This window comes from Takifugu rubripes, chromosome 1, assembly GCF_901000725.2.
Source record: "Takifugu rubripes chromosome 1, fTakRub1.2, whole genome shotgun sequence".
Taxonomy (NCBI): Eukaryota; Metazoa; Chordata; class Actinopteri; order Tetraodontiformes; family Tetraodontidae; genus Takifugu; species Takifugu rubripes.
The window spans coordinates 622,410-640,802 of NC_042285.1; the positions used below are offsets into that span (position 1 = coordinate 622,410).

The 18,393-nt window shown below is 59.0% G+C and overlaps 2 protein-coding genes across 5 annotated transcripts; one reads left to right on the forward strand and one right to left on the reverse strand.

The window, feature by feature from the left end:
* Window positions 1-493: 493 nt before the first annotated feature.
* On the forward strand, window positions 494-13,562 carry sec24c (SEC24 homolog C, COPII coat complex component). Its single transcript, XM_029841348.1, is given in 24 exon segments — window positions 494-669; window positions 1,649-1,827; window positions 2,933-3,059; window positions 3,142-3,304; window positions 3,374-3,423; window positions 3,425-3,996; window positions 4,071-4,225; window positions 5,389-5,497; window positions 5,577-5,704; window positions 5,972-6,110; window positions 6,189-6,304; window positions 6,393-6,517; window positions 6,595-6,786; window positions 6,863-6,956; window positions 7,024-7,140; window positions 7,200-7,370; window positions 7,467-7,563; window positions 7,679-7,824; window positions 7,935-8,073; window positions 9,686-9,804; window positions 9,874-10,053; window positions 10,751-10,936; window positions 11,014-11,103; window positions 12,268-13,562. Coding segments are annotated over 23 exon segments (3,516 nt in total). The 5' UTR covers window positions 494-669; window positions 1,649-1,667; the 3' UTR covers window positions 12,409-13,562.
* Window positions 13,563-13,800: 238 nt separating this feature from the next.
* LOC101070177 (NACHT, LRR and PYD domains-containing protein 3-like) lies at window positions 13,801-18,310 on the reverse strand. Of its 4 annotated transcripts, none has more exons than XM_029850645.1 (9): window positions 18,099-18,309; window positions 17,889-18,029; window positions 17,761-17,823; window positions 15,891-17,670; window positions 15,373-15,534; window positions 15,128-15,301; window positions 14,894-15,052; window positions 14,684-14,730; window positions 13,801-14,465 (listed from the first exon to the last, which is right to left on the reverse strand). In XM_029850645.1, exons 1-9 carry the CDS (start codon window positions 18,136-18,138, stop codon window positions 13,945-13,947), a joined length of 3,087 nt encoding a protein of 1,028 aa, XP_029706505.1. In that variant the 5' UTR covers window positions 18,139-18,309; the 3' UTR covers window positions 13,801-13,944. The 4 variants fall into 4 exon arrangements, 3 of the variants coding, with proteins under 3 accessions (XP_029706505.1, XP_029706501.1, XP_029706509.1); XM_029850641.1 differs by having other exon boundaries at window positions 14,885-15,052; window positions 18,099-18,308; XR_003891534.1 differs by having other exon boundaries at window positions 14,372-14,465; window positions 14,800-15,052; window positions 18,099-18,310.
* Window positions 18,311-18,393: the final 83 nt, after the last annotated feature.

The window sequence follows — 18,393 nt, forward strand, 5'->3', positions numbered from 1 at the left end:
TAGTAGTAGCAATAGCAGCTACAGTAGCAGCTACAGTAGCAGTAGCAGCAGTAGTAGCAATAGCAGCTAGCAGCAGCTACAGTAGTAGCAGCAGTAGTAGTAGCAGTAGCAATAGCAGCAGTAGTAGTAGCAATAGCAGCTACAGTAGTAGCAGCAGCAGCTACAGTAGCAGTAGTAGCAGCAGCAGCAGTAGTAGCAGCAGCAGCTAGCAGTAGTAGTAGCAATAGCAGCAGCAGCTAGCAGTAGTAGTAGCAATAGCAGCAGCAGCTAGCAGCTAAGCTCCTGGGTCACTCGATGTTTTGACTCCACTCTTTCAGTGAATCTCTCTGGGGAACAACAGGTGACACCGGAACAGGTGGAGCTGCGCTAACAACGTAGAATTCGGACACTTTGCGCAGCAGCAGCCCGGAAGGTGATTAAATGTATTAGAGCCTCACACGCTCACTTCTGAGCTCGCGCTCTGGGGGCGGGGACTGCGCCGGAAGTGGCTCCGCGCTGTCCGGATGTGGACGTGGCACAGCGCTGCAGCAGTTCCGCTGAATGTCCGCTTCTGATACCGAGAAGGGATTAGTGAGACACCCCGGGACGACATCGACTTTACTCTTCGGTCACGGGTTTCACCGTCTACCCAGAATAAGGGCTTTTCTTGACATCTACAACACTCGGGAGGTATGTCTCGGTTTCCAAACGCTCAGCGTGTCGTCTTTGCCCGGTTCGATTGAGAAATATTAGCGTTTGCTGGGATTGCTAACGCTAGCCGCTGCCGATGAACTAGCCTAGCCTAGCTTCGCTGTAGCTAATCTGAGGAGGCTAACGGTTGCTACCCCCGGATGGTCCGGCTGGGTCACAGCTGATTTGATCAAAACTGCTGTCATCACGGTTCTAGTAGTGTGGCCGCTCACGCAAGTAGTTTTCAAACTATTATTTGGGATGTTTGGGACCCCAGGTGATTCTACAGGCGATTCACCGGGCTTTTTGGCGTGTGAGTGTTTGGCGTCTTCTACTTTTTGGTTTTGTTGGTATCTTTCCTTGCTAACGCTAGCTAGCGAGCATTGCGGCACGGGCTTCATAACGCGTTTCCCACTATCGCACCTTAAACCTGCTCACATATTTGAAGTTACTACCCTAGTTAGTCGCGTCTGGTAAACTCTGGGAACGGTTTAGACCGAACTTTAAAACCTCCCACGACCTGCTGCCGGGAACAGATGTGGGTCAAAGTAGGCCCGGAATACTAACGAGCTGCTGGGCTCCAGCGATTGTGTTTCTCGGTGTCGCACCTGTACCGCTGAATTATTCAGCATCCGTGTTTGTCTGTCAGTTGATCCCGATGGATTAAAGTTGGCCAGATCTGTAGAATCGCCGGTAAAGTTGCCTGTAGACTCACCTGTAGACTCACCTGTAGAATCACCTGTCGAGTCACCTGTAGAATCACCTGTCGAGTCGCCTGTAGAATCACCTGTAGACTCGCCTGTCGAGTCGCCTGTAGAAGCGCCTTGGTGTTCTAACCAACCTGGTGGATCTTGGTTTAACTTCTGTGTGCGTGTGTGTGTTTGTCTGTGTGCGCGTGTGTGTGTGTGTGTGTGTAGGGGACAGGCTCTCCTGGATCCGTCCCGTCAGTACCTCTGAACTGTTCCTGTTATTTTCCCAGATTTCGGGATGAACTGAGGATGAATGTAGACCAGCACGCTCCGATGGCCTCCCAGTACGGTCCGCCCCCCCCTGGCTACGGCCAGCCCAGCTACCCCCCTCTGGATGGGGGCTACCCCGCGCCGTACGCGCCCTACAACGGCCCCGCCTCAGCCTACCAGCCGGGGCCCCCCCAGCAAGGTTTGTCTTGGGTCGTTGTGATTCCAGATGTGTTGCTGCCACCACCCGGATCATTTCTCACCTTTCTCTTTCCGTTTCCTTCCGTTTTCCCTCCTCTTGGCACTTTTCTTCTTCTCTTGTATTCCAGGTTATTCCGCTTTCACCAGCTTTCCCTCTAAGGCTGTGGCCCCCCCGGCCTCTGACCTGTCCTCCCCCCTTGACCTGGGTAACTGCCTCCTCTTGTTGCTCAGCCTCTCTCGCCCCGTCGTTTCTTGCTAACGTCAGTGGTGTCGCTGCTGTTCCTCCGTCCCAAAGGCCACAGTCTCGCCGCCGCCGTGGCGCCTGGACCTGCAGTTCTGTGGACCGTTCCAGAATCGGGTCCCCAATCCGGTTCTGGACGTTTCCAAATGTGCCGTTCAATCCGATACGAGTTTCTTGAGTGCAGCGGCGGACCGAGCGACGGGGTCATAGTTCACCATAGTTAATCTTGAGCTAATCACGGTTCTGTGCTAACGTCTTTAATGTTGAGCTAAACACGGTTCTGTGCTAACGTCTTTAATGTTGAGCTAAACACGGTTCTGTGCTAACGTCTTTAATGTTGAGCTAAACACGGTTCTGTGCTAACGTCTTTAATGTTGAGCTAATCACGGTTCTGTGCTAACGTCTTTAATGTTGAGCTAAACACGGTTCTGTGCTAACGTCTTTAATGTTGAGCTAAACACGGTTCTGTGCTAACGTCTTTAATGTTGAGCTAAACACGGTTCTGTGCTAACGTCTTTAATGTTGAGCTAAACACGGTTCTGTGCTAACGTCTTTAATGTTGAGCTAAACACGGTTCTGTGCTAACGTCTCTAATGTTGAGCTAACCATGGTTCTGCGCTAGCATCTTTAATGCTAATCGCGCCAGTCGGCCCACAGGCTGCGTTCCAGCCGCTAACCCCAACGAGCGCTAACGACCGCGGCGTGAGCGTAGCCCAAGACAACGGTTGGCGGCTCCTGCAAACGTTGGTTGATGCAGGTGGAATCTGCTGATGGAATCGTTGCTGCTGTGCCCCCCCCCATGTGCCCCCCCCCCCCCCCCCCCCCCATGTCACCTGTGTAACTAAGGTGTTTCCATCCCTCGCAGGTCCATCCAGGGGCCTCCCCACCTCCGGGGCTCCCCCAGCTCCAGCAGCTCAACCGTTGAACCAGTACAGCCACAGTCCAGCCAACGTGCAGAATGGACCCCCCCCCATGACACAGCCCCCCCCCAGGTAAGCGCATGTGTCCTGTGAGGCGTCTGCTCACTGTTGTGCACGTGACCAGGCGCTGACACGTGCGCTGCTCTGTCTCCAGACCGCAGCAGTACAGCCAGGGAGCCGTGACTCTGGCGGGGGCCCCCCCCACCTACCCCCACCACTATGGTCCTCCCAGCATGCAACAGGTCACCAATCACATGACAGCGATGCAGATCACATCTGGAGCGCCAGCTGCTGCAGGGCCGGATTACGGTACAGTTGTGGCCTGGGTCATGTTGGGGGGGGGGGGTTCGGGCGACTCTTAACCATGTGTCTCTGGTTCTCTGTAGCGCCCCCCCCACCGCTCTGAAGCTCCTGCCAGTACAGCCTACTCAGCTGCGACCCCCCCCCAGCTCCTCTGCCCCGCTGCCCCCCCCCAGTCCCAGTGCTCCTTCTCAATATTACCGGGGCCCGCCATGTCCCCCCCAGCATCCCTTCGCCGCTGCTGCCCCCCCGACTTCACAGCAGCAGTTCACCCCCCCGGCCTCGCAGCAGACCTTCCCCCCCCCTTCTCACTCCTCCGTGCCTCCGCCCAGCCAGGCCCCCACCCCGCAGCCCCCCTTCTCCGCACCTCCACCTGTCAGCCAAGCTGCGTTCCTGTCTGGCCCCCCCCCTCCGGCTCAGGGCTCTTTTCCACCGAGAGCGCCCCCTCCATCCTCTCAGCCTGGATCCTTTCCCCCCTCTGGGCCCCCCCCTACTTCGCTGTCCTCTGGCCATTACGGCCAAATGCCCCCCCAGCAGCCCCCTCCCTCCCAGCCATCGCCGTACCACTCGGGGCCCCCCCCTTCCAGTGGTCACATGCCGCCTACGTCCATGGCTCAGAGCAACCACCTGCCCCCGGGCCCACAGGGGGCGCCGGGCCTGTCTGGGCCCCTGCAGGGGGCGCCGGGGGGGTTCCCCCCCCAGCAGAACGGTGGGGCTTCAACACCACACACACTTCCTGTTGTGTCGCTGCTTCCTGTCTCACTGCGATCTGTGTCTTTAAAGGAGCGTTTGGGCCCGTCAGGGCCCCCCAGCCGGGATACGCCGGCCCCTATCCTGGACAGCCCCCCTACGGGGGCCCGGCTCCAGCTCCAGGACCAGCACCAGCTCCGGCCCCCCCTGCACAGAAGAGGCTGGACCCAGACGCCATCCCCAGCCCGGTAAACACACACCTCCCGGTGCTGCTAGAACCTCCAGAACCAAAGCCTGATTATTATGGGTAATGTTCCAGAGGCTTGGCAGGACCAGCCTCTCCCACTCTCGTGTCATGGGGACCTGGGGTGGTTCCTGGGGTGGTTCCTGGTTCCTGGGGTGGTTCCTGGGACCTGGGATGGTTCCTGGGGTGGTTCCTGGGACCTGGGGTGGTTCCTGGGATGGTTCCTGGGACCTGGGATGGTTCCTGGGGTGGTTCCTGGTTCCTGGGGTGGTTCCTGGTTCCTGGGGTGGTTCCTGGGACCTGGGGTGGTTCCTGGGACCTGGGGTGGTTCCTGGGGTGGTTCCTGGTTCCTGGGATGGTTCCTGGGGTGGTTCCTGGGACCTGGGATGGTTCCTGGTTCCTGGGGTGGTTCCTGGTTCCTGGGGTGGTTCCTGGGTCCTCCAGGGCTGTCTGGAGACAGTTTTGCTCTCTTCTTCTCTGAATCTCCTCTCTTATATTTCCACTGTTTGCTGGACACTGTTGAATGTAAAGTCGGCGTCAGATGTTCCGGCCGTGCAGAGGTCCAGACATAGAATAGATCCCGACGCTATTCCCAGCCCAGTAAGTGTCCGTGTGGCTCTGCTTCCCCCTCTCCTCATGGCATGTCTGACCCCCCCTTTTCCCTCCTCTTCCTCCCCAAAACTGATCTTTGCTTGGTTAAATCTGTTGCTTAGTCGCCCTGAAGAAGCTGAAACCAGAACGTGGAGGTCTTTTAGACCCTGGGGGGCTTCAGTTCTGCTCCAGAGCTCTGAAACGTGCACGTTTAGTAGGTTTTAGCCGTTTTTAGCCGCCACGTCCCCCAATCCTGCTCTGGTTTCCTCTGCTTCAGTGGATCAGAGCGTTTCATGGATCTGGATCTGTTTTAGGATCATTGACTGCCCCCCCCCTCACACACACACACACACACCTGCTGCATGTGGGTCGCTCCATCTCCCTTTCATTTAGTCCGTCCTCCCTCTGATGTCACCTCGCCCAGCGTGCGTCCCATCCTGGTGTTGGTGAGGCAGCATGACCCCACTGTGACCTCCTCATCCATGTTTGGGCGGGTTCTGGTGGTGTTCTGGGGCTCTGCGGGTCACATGACTCGGGTCACATGACTCAGGTTTCCTCCCTTTCTCTGCTCCGTAGATTCAGGTCATCGAGGACGACAAGGTCAAGACCACTGAACCGTTCACCACGGGGGTCAGAGGTCAGGCCCCTCCGCTGGTCACCACTCATTTCCAAGTGAAAGACCAAGGTGGGTTCTGGTTCCGCTGGGTTCTGTTTGCCGAGCCGCTCTCTCTTTACCATGGGTCCCACCTGCTGGGTGTGTGCAGGTAACGCCAGCCCCCGCTTCGTCCGCTGCACCGCCTACAACATGCCCTGCACGGCCGACATGGCCAAGCAGTCCCAGGTGCCCCTGGCCGCCGTCATCAAGCCCCTGGGCACGCTGCCGCCAGACGAGGTGAGCGCTCGACCCCCGACCCCCCCCCGCGGTGGGTCCCCCCCCGGGGTGGTGACATCACGGGTCAGATGTCACCACCACACAGGTTTGATGGCGCTGGGGCTGGATCTGGGTCTGCGTGACAGCTCCTCAGATTAGTTTTAGTCACATGGTTCCTGTTATGTCAGCAGCATAATCCCGGTGGGGGGGGTTGGGGGGGGGTGGAGCTCATGTCCAACAGGACTGAGGTCCTTGGTGCTCTCTGATGTCATCGCTCGGTCTGCTCAGAGCCCCCCGTACCTGGTGGACCACGGCGAGGGGGGGCCGATCCGCTGCAACCGCTGCAAGGCCTACATGTGTCCGTACATGCAGTTCATGGAGGGGGGGCGCCGCTTCCAGTGTGGCTTCTGCAGCTGCGTCACAGAGGGTGAGCCACATTCCCACCCAGTCAGGCTCTCAGAACCTGGACCTGGGCTGACCGGGGTTCTGCTGGTTCCGCCCACAGTGCCTCCACATTACTTCCAGCATCTGGACCACACCGGGAAGAGGGTGGACTACTATGAGAGGCCAGAACTGTCGCTGGGCAGCTACGAGTTCCTGGCCACTGTGGACTACTGTAAGGTGGGTCCGGAGCCCCCGGAGGTCCGTGTGTGTGAGCCGGGCCTGGTACCTGGACATGCTAATGATCCTCTTCCTTCTCCCTTAACAGAACAACAAGCTTCCTCAGCCTCCGGCCTTCATCTTCCTCATCGATGTGTCCTACAACGCTGTGAAGAGCGGGATGGTCGCCATCGTGTGCCAGGAGCTCAAGACCCTCCTGGACCACCTGCCCAGGTACGCAGACGCACGATGGCGCCCGGAGACGCGGCCGGACCCGCCGCTCACGTCTGTGTCCCCCTTTGTGGACTCAGGGAGAACCCCGAAGCGGACTCGCCGGTCCGGGTGGGCTTCGTCACCTACAACAAGGTTCTGCACTTCTACAACGTCAAGTCGAGCCTGGCGCAGCCGCAGATGCTGGTGGTCTCGGACGTGTCCGACACCTTCGTCCCGCTCCTGGACGGCTTCCTGGTGAACGTCAAAGAGAGCCGCCTGGTCATCGAGAGGTGGGTCGCCGAGCGCGGCGCCGGCGCCGTGGCGTGGACACACGTGCACACTCTCCTGCGTTCTCTCTCTCCCCAGTTTGCTGGATCAGATACCTGAGATGTTTGCAGAGACCAGGGAGACGGAGACGGTCTTTGGGCCCGTGGTCCAGGCCGGCCTGGAGGCCCTGAAGGTAAAGGGTTAGGGTCGGGGTCGGGGTTCGAGCCTGGCGTCCCCGTGACCTTGTCCTGGTTCCCCAGGCTGCCGACTGTGCTGGGAAGCTGTTTGTGTTCCACACCTCTCTGCCCATCGCCGAAGCTCCTGGAAAACTGAAAAACAGGGAGGACAAGAAGCTGATCGGCACGGATAAGGAGAAGGTAACGCCGCTGAGCGTGGTGTCCTCCCACCGCCCGTGGACTCATTCTGGTTTCTTCAGGCTCTGTTCCAGCCCCAGATCAGCTTCTACAACAGCCTGGCCAAGGACTGCGTGGCCCAGGGCTGCTGCGTGGACCTCTTCCTCTTTCCCAACCAGTACGTGGACATGGCAACGTTAGGGGTGGTTCCTGTGTCCACCGGAGGCTCTGTCTATAAATACACCTACTTCCAGGTGAGAGCAGACTCACCTGCTCATTACTGAGACCTTCCTGAAACGCTCTGATAACCAGGAGGACAAGTGCTGAGACTTGCTGTCTTTGTCCCCCAGGCTGAGACGGACAAGGAGCAGTTCCTCAACGATCTCCGCCGCGACGTTCAGAAGCTCATCGGCTTCGACGCCGTCATGAGGGTGCGAACCAGCACAGGTAGGACTTCCTTTCCTGGGACACCCAACTCCCCAGAAACAAGCGACTTCACGATGCGTCCTGTCCTGTCCCGGCCGTCCTGTCCTGTCCCGGCCGTCCCGTCCTGTCCCCGCAGGGATCCGAGCGACGGACTTCTACGGCTCCTTCTTCATGAGCAACACCACGGACGTGGAGCTGGCAGGTCTGGACTGTGACAAGGCCGTGACGGTGGAGTTCAAGCACGACGACAAGCTGAGCGAGGAGACGGGGGCTCTGATGCAGGTGTGCACGCTCTCCAGGAGCGCCCACGCTCTCCAGGAGCGCCCACGCTCCCGGCGTGGCGTGGCGTGGCGTGGCGTGGCGTTGACGGTGCGTGTGTCCTGTCCCCGCAGTGCGCCGTCCTCTACACCAGCTGCAGCGGCCAGCGCCGGCTCCGCATCCACAACATGGCGGTGAGCTGCTGCTCCCAGCTGGCCGACCTCTACCGCAACTGCGAGACCGACACCATCATCAACTACTTCGCTAAATACGGTGAGTCGCGCCGCTTCCTGACGCCATTCAGGGGGCTCCTGGCCAACGGCGTGAAGCTGCGAGGGACGGGCTCCTTCCTGCTCAGGCTACTTCCTGTTCAGGGTGCTTCCTGTTCGGGGTGCTTCCTGCTCGGGGTGCTTCCTGCTCGGGGTGCTTCCTGCTCGGGGTCCTTCCTGTTCAGGGTCCTTCCTGTTCAGGCTCCTTCCTGCTCGGGGTGCTTCCTGTTCGGGGTGCTTCCTGCTCAGGGTCCTTCCTGCTCGGGGTGCTTCCTGCTCGGGGTGCTTCCTGCTCGGGGTCCTTCCTGCTCGGGGTGCTTCCTGCTCGGGGTCCTTCCTGCTCGGGGTGCTTCCTGCTCAGGCTCCTTCCTGCTCGGGCTCCTTCCTGCTCAGGCTCCTTCCTGCTCAGGCTCCTTCCTGCTCGGGCTCCTTCCTGCTCGGGGTGCTTCCTGCTCAGGCTCCTTCCTGTTCAGGCTCCTTCCTGCTCAGGCTCCTTCCTGCTCGGGGTGCTTCCTGCTCGGGATGCTTCCTGCTCGGGGTGCTTCCTGCTCGGGCTCCTTCCTGCTCAGGCTCCTTCCTGCTCAGGCTCCTTCCTGCTCGGGGTGCTTCCTGCTCGGGCTCCTTCCTGCTCAGGCTCCTTCCTGCTCGGGCTCCTTCCTGCTCGGGGTGCTTCCTGCTCAGGCTCCTTCCTGCTCAGGCTCCTTCCTGCTCGGGGTGCTTCCTGCTCGGGCTCCTTCCTGCTCGGGGTGCTTCCTGCTCGGGGTGCTTCCTGCTCGGGGTGCTTCCTGCTCAGGCTCCTTCCTGCTCAGGCTCCTTCCTGCTCGGGCTCCTTCCTGCTCGGGGTGCTTCCTGCTCGGGGTGCTTCCTGCTCGGGATGCTTCCTGCTCGGGGTGCTTCCTGCTCGGGCTCCTTCCTGCTCAGGCTCCTTCCTGTTCAGGCTCCTTCCTGCTCAGGCTCCTTCCTGCTCGGGGTGCTTCCTGCTCGGGGTGCTTCCTGCTCGGGGTGCTTCCTGTTCGGGGTGCTTCCTGCTCGGGGTGCTTCCTGCTCGGGGTGCTTCCTGCTCGGGGTGCTTCCTGTTCGGGGTGCTTCCTGTTCGGGGTGCTTCCTGTTCGGGGTGCTTCCTGCTCGGGGTGCTTCCTGCTCGGGGTGCTTCCTGCTCAGGCTCCTTCCTGTTCAGGCTCCTTCCTGCTCGGGGTGCTTCCTGTTCGGGGTGCTTCCTGTTCGGGGTCCTTCCTGCTCGGGGTGCTTCCTGCTCGGGGTGCTTCCTGCTCGGGGTGCTTCCTGTTCGGGCTCCTTCCTGCTCGGGGTGCTTCCTGCTCGGGGTGCTTCCTGCTCGGGATGCTTCCTGCTCGGGGTGCTTCCTGCTCGGGCTCCTTCCTGCTCAGGCTCCTTCCTGTTCAGGCTCCTTCCTGCTCAGGCTCCTTCCTGCTCGGGGTGCTTCCTGCTCGGGGTGCTTCCTGCTCGGGGTGCTTCCTGCTCGGGGTGCTTCCTGCTCGGGGTGCTTCCTGTTCGGGGTGCTTCCTGCTCGGGGTGCTTCCTGCTCGGGGTGCTTCCTGCTCGGGGTGCTTCCTGCTCAGGGTCCTTCCTGCTCAGATGTGCGTCTCTGTGTGTTGCAGCATTCCGTGGCGTCCTCAGCAACCCCACCAAGGCCGTGAGGGACACGCTGGTCAACCAGTGTGCTCAGATCCTGGCCTGTTACAGGAAGAACTGTGCGAGTCCGTCTTCTGCTGGTCAGGTACTGAGATCCCAACCGTCTCCGAGGAATCCTCGCCCGTCGGCGCTAACGCTTCCCCCGTGTTCCCAGTTGATCCTCCCCGAGTGCATGAAGCTGCTTCCTGTCTACCTGAACTGCGTGCTGAAGAGCGACGTGCTGCTTCCTGGAGCCGACGTCTCCCTGGACGACCGGGCCTACCTGAGGCAGCTGGTCAGCTGCATGGACGTCTCGGAGAGCCACGTCTTCTTCTACCCCCGACTGCTGCCGGCGGTGAGACGGCGTCTGTGGGGGAGGGTTACAGACCCAGGGGGAGGGTTACAGACCCAGGGGGAGAGTTACAGACCCCGGGGGAGAGTTACAGACCCAGGGGGAGAGTTACAGACCCAGGGGGAGGGTTACAGACCCAGGGGGAGAGTTACAGACCCCCGTGGGAGAGTTACAGACCCAGGGGGAGAGTTACAGACCCAGGGGGAGAGTTACAGACCCAGGGGGAGAGTTACAGACCCCGGGGGAGAGTTACAGACCCAGGGGGAGAGTTACAGACCCAGGGGGAGAGTTATAGACCCAGGGGGAGAGTTACAGACCCCGGGGGAGAGTTACAGACCCAGGGGGAGAGTTACAGACCCCGGTGGGAGAGTTACAGACCCCGGTGGGAGAGTTACAGACCCAGGGGGAGGGTTACAGACCCAGGGGGAGAGTTACAGACCCAGGGGGAGAGTTACAGACCCAGGAGGAGGGTTACAGACCCAGGGGGAGAGTTACAGACCCCAGTGGGAGAGTTACAGACCCAGCGGGAGAGTCACAGACCCAGGGGGAGAGTTACAGACCCCAGGGGGAGAGTTACAGACCCAGTGGGAGAGTTACAGACCCAGCGGGAGAGTCACAGACCCAGCGGGTCTCTTCAGACTGTGACCAGCAGGTGGCAGCACACAACAGAACCCACAGCTTTTTTTCTGCACTATTTTAGATGAAGCTGGAAAACGGGTCGTTGCCGGTGGCGATAAGAGACTCGGAGGAGCGGCTGTCCAAAGGCGGCGTCTACCTCCTGGAGACGGGCCTGCGCCTCTTCCTGTGGGTGGGCGCCAGCGTCCAGCAGGAGGTGCTGCTCAGCATCTTCGGCACGTCGAGCTTCAGCCAGATCGACTCCAGCTTGGTGAGAGGAAGTGACATCACTGCGTCTGACCTGGCGGCAGCTTCACACGTGCATGAGACCCAAACCTTGTGTTTCAGACCAGCCTGCCGGTGCTGGAGAACCCGTATTCCCAACGCCTGCGGGAGCTCATCCACTCCTTCAGAGCCCAGCGCTCCCGATACATGAAGGTCAGAGGTCAACGTTAGCGGAAACGCTAGCGGAAACATTAGCCATCATGTTGCCCTAGGGCAGCGCTTCTCAAATAGTGGGGCGGCGTAGTGGTGCGATGCCAGGGGGGACCAGTCACGCTGATCAGCCGCTTGAGTTTTTTCGGCCAAAACGTGTCGAATATTGGCAACAATCATCCCGCTTTGGTCTATATTTCTTTCTTTTTTTGTTTTCTTTAATATTAATAAGGATACAATGTTATGCAGAGGTGTACTTATAACAAGTTCATAGACAAATGATACTAATTATATTCGGGGGGGCGCAAAATGTTTTCTTCTTCCTAGGGGGGGGCGTAACAGAAAATAATTGAGAAGCACTGACCTAGGGGGACTGGGGGGCTCCACTCCTCCTCACACTGCCCCCCTCTTCCTCATGCCCTCTTCCTCACTCTCCTCCTCCTCACCCTCCTCTCCCCCCTCCTCCTCACCCTCCTCTTCCTCTCCCCACTCTTCCTCTCCCTCCTCTTCCTCTCCCCACTCTTCCTCACCCTCCTCTTCCTCTCCCCACTCTTCCTCTCCCTCCTCTTCCTCTCCCTCCTCCTCACCCTCCTCCTCCTCACCCTCCTCTTCCTCTCCCTCCTCCTCCCGCTCCTCTTCCTCACCCCCCCTCCTCACCCTCTTCCTCTCCCTCCTCTTCCTCTCCCTCCTCTTCCTCACCTTCCTCTCCCTCCTCTTCCTCTCCCGCCCCTCTTCCTCACCCTCCTCCTCCCGCTCCTCTTCCTCCCCCTCCCCCTCCTCCTCTTCCTCTCCCTCCTCCTCCCGCCCCTCTCCCTCCTCCTCCTCCCCCTCCCCCTCCTCCTCTTCCTCTCCCTCCTCCTCCCGCTCCTCCTCCTCCTCTCCCTCCTCCTCCTCCCCCTCCTCCTCCTCTCCCTCCTCCTCCCCCTCCTCCTCTCCCCCCCCCGTCCTCTCCCTCCTCCTCTCCCTCCTCCTCCCCCCTCCTCCTCCTCACCCTCTTCCTCACCCTCCTCCTCCCCCTCCTCCTCCTCCTCACCCTCCTCCTCCTCCTCACCCTCCTCCTCCTCTCCCCCCCTCCTCCTCCTCCTCACCCTCTTCCTCACCCTCCTCCTCTCCTCCTCCTCCTCCTCCCGCTCCTCCTCCTCACCCTCTTCCTCTTCCTCTCTGCAGCTGACGGTGGTGAAACAGGAAGACCGCAGCGAGCTGATCTTCAAGCGCTTCCTGGTGGAGGACAAGAGCGCCAGCGGGGGGGCCTCGTACGTGGACTTCCTGTGCCACATGCACAAGGAGATCCGCCAGCTGCTGAGCTAGGCCCCCCAACGCCCCCCTCCCTCTGTATGCCCCCCCCCTCCTGGTTTACTACACCTTGTGAAACGAAGCGCTTTATCTTTTTCCTTTTTTAAAATAAAGAATCTAAAGCTCTCCCGGCTGCCTGAGAGCAGCAGGCGTGGAGCTTCGCTCTGCCTCAAACCTCCGTCGTGAGGAGGGCGGCGTGTATATACAGGTGAACAACAGGTGAACAACATGTATGCAACAGACTGAGCGTGTGTGAGATGACTGATCGAGTCGGTTCACTGTACGAGCACTAAACTTTTTTATGATTGACTCCCCATAGAGTGAAGGGCATCTGTGCACGGAGCGAATGTTGCTGAACGCTGGCCTGAGGACCCCCTCGTGTGTGTGTGCGTGTGTGTGTGTGTGTGTGTGTGTGTGTGTGTGTGTGTGTGTGCGCATGCGCGGCTGTGTGTGTCTGACGACCTGTCCCCCACAATGCATAGTCTTCAACTGTAAACTGGTGGGTGTGACGCCGGTAATAAAAGTGCACGTGGCTGCAGCAGCATTAAAGTGATGGTGCAAACGTTTGTGGGATTCCCGTGCACGAGGAAGCTTCGTTGTTGTTTTTTTTTTTTTGAGATGAATCAAGATCGTGGGCAGCTGCGAACGCTGACATGTGATCATGCCGGACGGTAAAATGAGCGCACGTGCACGATCAGCGCACGGATTCTGAGTGGTCTCACTGACGAGGGTCAGCGTGGACATAAATCTATAATCTGTATAGAATTAATAGAATATCACCTTTAAAGATCTGCCTGGTCAGCCCAAGGACGTGTCTGTACTGTGAGAGTGTGTGTGTGAGAGAGAGAGAGTGTGTGTGTGTGAGAGAGAGTGTGTGTATTTGTGTGAGAGAGAGAGTGTGTGTGTGTGAGAGAGAGAGAGTGGGGGGGTTGGTCCTGGTGAACTTCCTGTTAGGAACAGAGGGATCAGCCAACTCACACACACTTGTCATTAAACACTTTCTGTTCCTTTTTTAAAGTCTGTGTGAGTGTGTGTGTGTGTGTGTGTGCGCGCACTCTCTCCCCGTCTTCTGTTCACTGGCTCTGATCGGCCGTCGTCTTGACTCATCTTAATTTCCTCCTTTTTCATTGCCTCCTGGGACTGCTAATAAAATGATTGTTGAAAGTGAATTTTTCCAAAAGTTTTTATTTGATATCAAATGTCTGAAGGAGCAGCAGGCGGCTGCTGCTGCCCCCTGCTGGAGGGCTCCAGTGTGGCGGCTGTTGCTGCCCCCTGCTGGAGGGCTCCAGTGTGGCGGCTGTTGCTGCCCCCTGCTGGAGGGCTCCAGTGTGGCGGCTGTTGCTGCCCCCTGCTGGAGGGCTGTAGTACGGTGGCTGTTGCTGCCCCCTGCTGGAGGGCTCCAGTGTGGCTGCTGCCCCCTGCTGGAGGGCTCCAGTGTGGCTGCTGCCCCCTGCTGGAGGGCTGTAGTATGGCGGCTGCTTCCCCCTGCTGGAGGGCTGTAGTATGGCGGCTGCTGCCCCCTGCTGGAGGGCTGTAGTATGGCGGCTGCTGTCAGCACAGGTGCACCGTGGCGTCCCCCCAGCCCAGCCTGAACGCCGCGTGCACGGGCTCGGTGAAGGTGGTGTTGAAGGTGTGGAGGAGGCTCAGGGCGCCGTCGGCGACCGTGAAGAAGGCCAGCGTCCCTGCGCACCAGTCCAGGAATACCCCCACCTTCCTGGAGCCGGGATGGCCGTTGAGAGCGGAGCTCAGCCCCTTGTGCCAGGCCCGGAAGCCGTCCGGGTGGCAGCTCACCCCCCAGGAAGACTCGTTTTTACCCAGCCAGCTGTCCGCCCCCTCCCCCTTCCGCCTCATGCTCCTGTAGGCCGCTCCGATGAACACTCTCTGGCTCCATTTGGTCTCCCAGTAGCAGCGCCCGGTCAGACCCTCCACACTCAACACCTGGGACCAGAAGTCGAACCTGTCCAGGTGATCGGGGTACGGCTGCTGGGTCCAACGCCGGGCTGTGCTGTTCCCCTCAGAGAGACAAAGGTCCACTTGTGCCGTGTTCGGATCCAGGGTCAACTTTGTGGTATCTGATGGTCAAAAAAAGGAAGAGGATTAGTCCTGGACACACACACACACACCAGGCTTAAGGGTTGAAGTCACATGACAGGTCCCACATGACCTTAAGGCCTGCACTGATATTAAAAACGACCACGGCCATTTTCAGAGTAAAATGAGCTCAGGCAAGTCAACACGTCATTGAAGCGTTTTCGGGCTCTGCAGGACAACCGGAGGTGCTGACACTCACACTTCTGAGGAGCCGGGAGGATCCTGGCCTCGCCACAGTGTTCCACGCTGAAACAAAACCCACACAAAGTTAAAACGGCCCCTCTTGTGTTTGGGAATTGACTTGGTTTTTCACACCAGTAGTTGATGACAAAGGGGTTGTTAGTGTTGGAGGGGTGGACAGACTGATGCTGCATATTAGCAACATGCTAACGGTTCAGACCGGACTTGCCGCAGGCTGCATTGTGGGTCGTGCAGCAGAGTCGAGAGTAAGTCCAGTCCCGCGTCCCCCGGGTGGTTGTAGCTCAGGTCCAGCTCTCTCAGCCCGGAGGAGTTGAGGGCAGACGCCAGGAAAGTGCAGCTCTGGTGCGTGAGTCCGCACAGGGACAACCTCCAGAGGGGACACGTCATCACACACAGCTTCACTCTTTAGTCCACTGGACAATGAATGTGGACGTTCTCTCACAGGAGCGTTTCCAGTTTACAGTCGGGACTCTCCAGTCCGCCACAGAGCCGTTGGACCCCGGCGTCCCGGAGGTCGTTGTCCGAGAGGTCCAGAAGTCTCAGCCTACACGAGCCGGAGCTGATGGTTGAAGCGAGGGGCCGGGAACTGTCCTGGGTCAGGCTGCAGCTCCTTAATCTGACCAGAACAAAAAGAGATGAAGTCACCCAGAACCCCCCCCAACCCGTGTGGATCTGAGGGGGACAGACCTGAGTGTCTCCAGGTTGGCGTTGATCAGTCCCCGCGAGAGCGTCGCTACCCCCGCATCCGCCAGGGGGTTGTTGCTCAGGTCCAGCTCCCTGAGGCGGGACGTGCTGATGGCGTTGGACAGTTTTTCACAGCAGTTCACCGTCAGCTTACAAGCGTTTAGCCTGTCGGAACAACAACAGGTGGAGACCGTGAGGAACCGTGGAGACCGTGAGGAACCGTGAAGAACCGTGGAGACCGTGAGGAACCGTGAAGAACCGTGGAGACCGTGAAGAACCGTGGAGACCACGAGGAACCGTGGAGACCGTGAAGAACCGTGAAGAACCGTGGAGACCGTGAGGAACCGTGGAGACCGTGAAGAACCGTGGAGACCGTGAGGAACCGTGGAGACCGTGAAGAACCGTGGAGACCACGAGGAACCGTGGAGACCGTGAAGAACCGCGAAGAACCGTGGAGACCGTGAGGAACCGTGGAGACTATGAAGAAGCGCTGGTTCCGCTCCGACTTCCTTCAGACTCACTTTGCTTCCTGAGCAGCTTTGACAACAGGCAGCAGCCTCAGGAGTCCCTCCTCTGAGCGAGCGTACTGGCTCAGCACGAACACGCCCAGATCCTCTTCTGACACCAACAGAACCACCACCAGAGTGTTCCACTGGGAGGAGGAAAGCTTGCTCTGGTGAAGGTGCCCGGACCGGAGGTGGCTCTGGATCTCGTCCACCAGGGAGCGGTCGTTCAGCTCGTTCAGGCAGTGGAAGAGATTGAGGCATCTGTCCACCGACGAGCTTCTCCTGATCTTCTCCTTGATGTGTTTGATGATCTCCGCTCTGGTGCGCTGCTGGGTTCTGTTCTGGATCATCAGGTGCTCCAACAGGGTCTGGTTGGATTCCAGAGACAGGCCCAAGAGGAAGCGCAGGAAGATGTCAAAATGTCCCTCCTCGCTCCGCAAGGCCTTGTCCACCGCTCCTCTGTAGAGGACGAGCTCGGACGTGTCTCTGAAGGGGAAACGTCTGGAAGGCGACGGCTTCCTGATCAGCACGTTGAAGTTGTCGTTGTTGAATTTCAGGAAGACGTACAAGGCGGCGAAGAACTCCTGGATGCTGAGGTGGATGAAGCAGAACATCTTTTCCCTGCACAGAATCATCTCCTCACTGAAGATCTCCGTGTAGACGCCTGAGAACACGGAGGCCTGCGTCACCTGGATGCCGCTCTGCACCAGGTCCTTCTCGTAGAAGATCAGGTTGCCCTGCTCCAGCTGTCTGTAGGCCAGGTTGCCCAGCGACATCAGATTGGCCCTCAAGACGTCCGCCTTCGACTCGCTGCTGGCAGGCAGCCGCTTGTTGACGTCCACGTACAGGGACAGGAAGTGGATGTACATCTGCGTCAGCGTCTTTGGGGAGTCCTCGCCGTCCGCCGTGGACAGCTTCCTGCGGAGGACGGTGGCCGCCATCAAGCAGAAGATGGGGAGGTGGCACATGATGTGGAGGCTCCTGCAGGACTTCACGTGCGCGATCACTCGCTCTGCGAGAGGCTTCTCGGGAATTTTCCTCCTGAAGTATTCGTCCTTCTGGGGGTCGTTGAAGCCGCGCACCTCTGTCACGAGATCCAGGTGGCACAGGGGGATCCGAGCGGACGCCAGCGGGCGGGACGTGATCCAGACCAGAGCCAGCGGGAGCAGTCGGGCCCTGATCAGGTTGGTCAGCAGCACCGCCACGGGGGCTTCCTGCGTCACGTCCGTCAGGATCTCGCTGTTGTGGAAGTCCAGGGACAGGCGGCTCTCGTCCAGGCCGTCCAGGATGAAGAGGATTCTGATGAAGACACTTTTGAAGATTCCGGACTCTTTGGTCTCGGGGAAAAAGACGGCGAGTAACTCTTCAAAACTCAGACTCTTCTTCCTCATTAAGTTCAGCTCTCGGAAAGACAAAGGAAAGACGAAGTCCAGGTGGTCGTGCTCTCCGTCCTCGGCCCAGTCCAGAGTGAACTTATTGACGTGGACGGTCTTGCCGACGCCGGCGACCCCCCTGGTCATCACACTCCTGATCTGGAAGTCTTGTCCTTCGGCAGGGACAAAGAGCTGGTTGCAGCTGATGCATTTGTCCCTGGCGTCCACCCTGGGAGACGCCTCGATCTGCCTCACCTCGTGCTCCTTGTTGACCTCCCCGCTCCCCCCCTCCGTGATGTAGAGCTCGGTGTAGATCTGGCGGAGAGGCGTCTTCCTGGCGTCTATCGTCACTCCTTCCAGTAAGTGACTGAACCTTCTCCTAATCGCTGCTTTCAGCTTCTGCCGACACTCAGCAGTCCGGTCTGGGGGACAGAAGGACAAAGGTTACCAGGGTCTCTCTCCCCTTTGGGGGGACGTCTCGGTTCCCTCGGGGGGCAGGATGAAGCGCTGACCTGGGGGCTGCAGAGCGACTTCTCCATTGTTGTTGTTCAAGGCTTCTTTCGATGAGATCAACCCTGGAAGATGAGGAGCAGCAGAGATCAGACACCCGCTCTGGTCCCCCCCAGATCTGAAGTCTCACCTGGGTCGGGGGAGGTGATGGTGATGTTCACGCTGCCGATGCTGGAGCCAGTGATGGAGGGAGCGACCAGGACGCTCCCGCCCTGAGCGCTTAAACTGGGACTGAACCATTGAACTTCTGCCCGGTTTGTGGAACCAACGTCTGACATAAACCACAAGATTTCTCTTCAGTGACGTCTGACTTTGGCGGTGGTTCCAGAAGCCTTCTTACCTCCACAGGGTTTCTCCCTCAGATCAGCGAGTCCCTCCATTTTATCTCATCTGCTCCATCATCGCTGCAGCTCGCACCTGTTCTTCAGGCTCCTGGGATGTTCCTCAGTATTGTCCAAACATTATAACTTAACTGACACGAGCTACAGTTAGAGAATCTCTGGGAAAACGTCTCGCGACGTCCGCGATCTTCTGACGAGCTCACAGCTGCAGGTTTGTTTCGATATAAAAAAAGCACTTCCTTCTGAGAAAGCTCGCGAAACAGGAAGCTGCTCGCTCTTCTTCTGCGTTATAAC

Bases quoted from the DNA above. Each gene is read 5' to 3' on its own strand.
- LOC101070177 (XM_029850641.1), bottom strand. From the start codon at position 18,138: ATGGAGGGACTCGCTGATCTGAGGGAGAAACCCTGTGGAG. The intron at 18,030-18,098 runs GTAAGAAGGCTT...GGTTTATGTCAG, and splicing joins GAGGGAGAAACCCTGTGGAG to ACGTTGGTTCCACAAACCGG. The intron at 14,466-14,683 runs GTGAGTGTCAGC...TTTGACCATCAG, and splicing joins CCTCCCGGCTCCTCAGAAGT to ATACCACAAAGTTGACCCTG.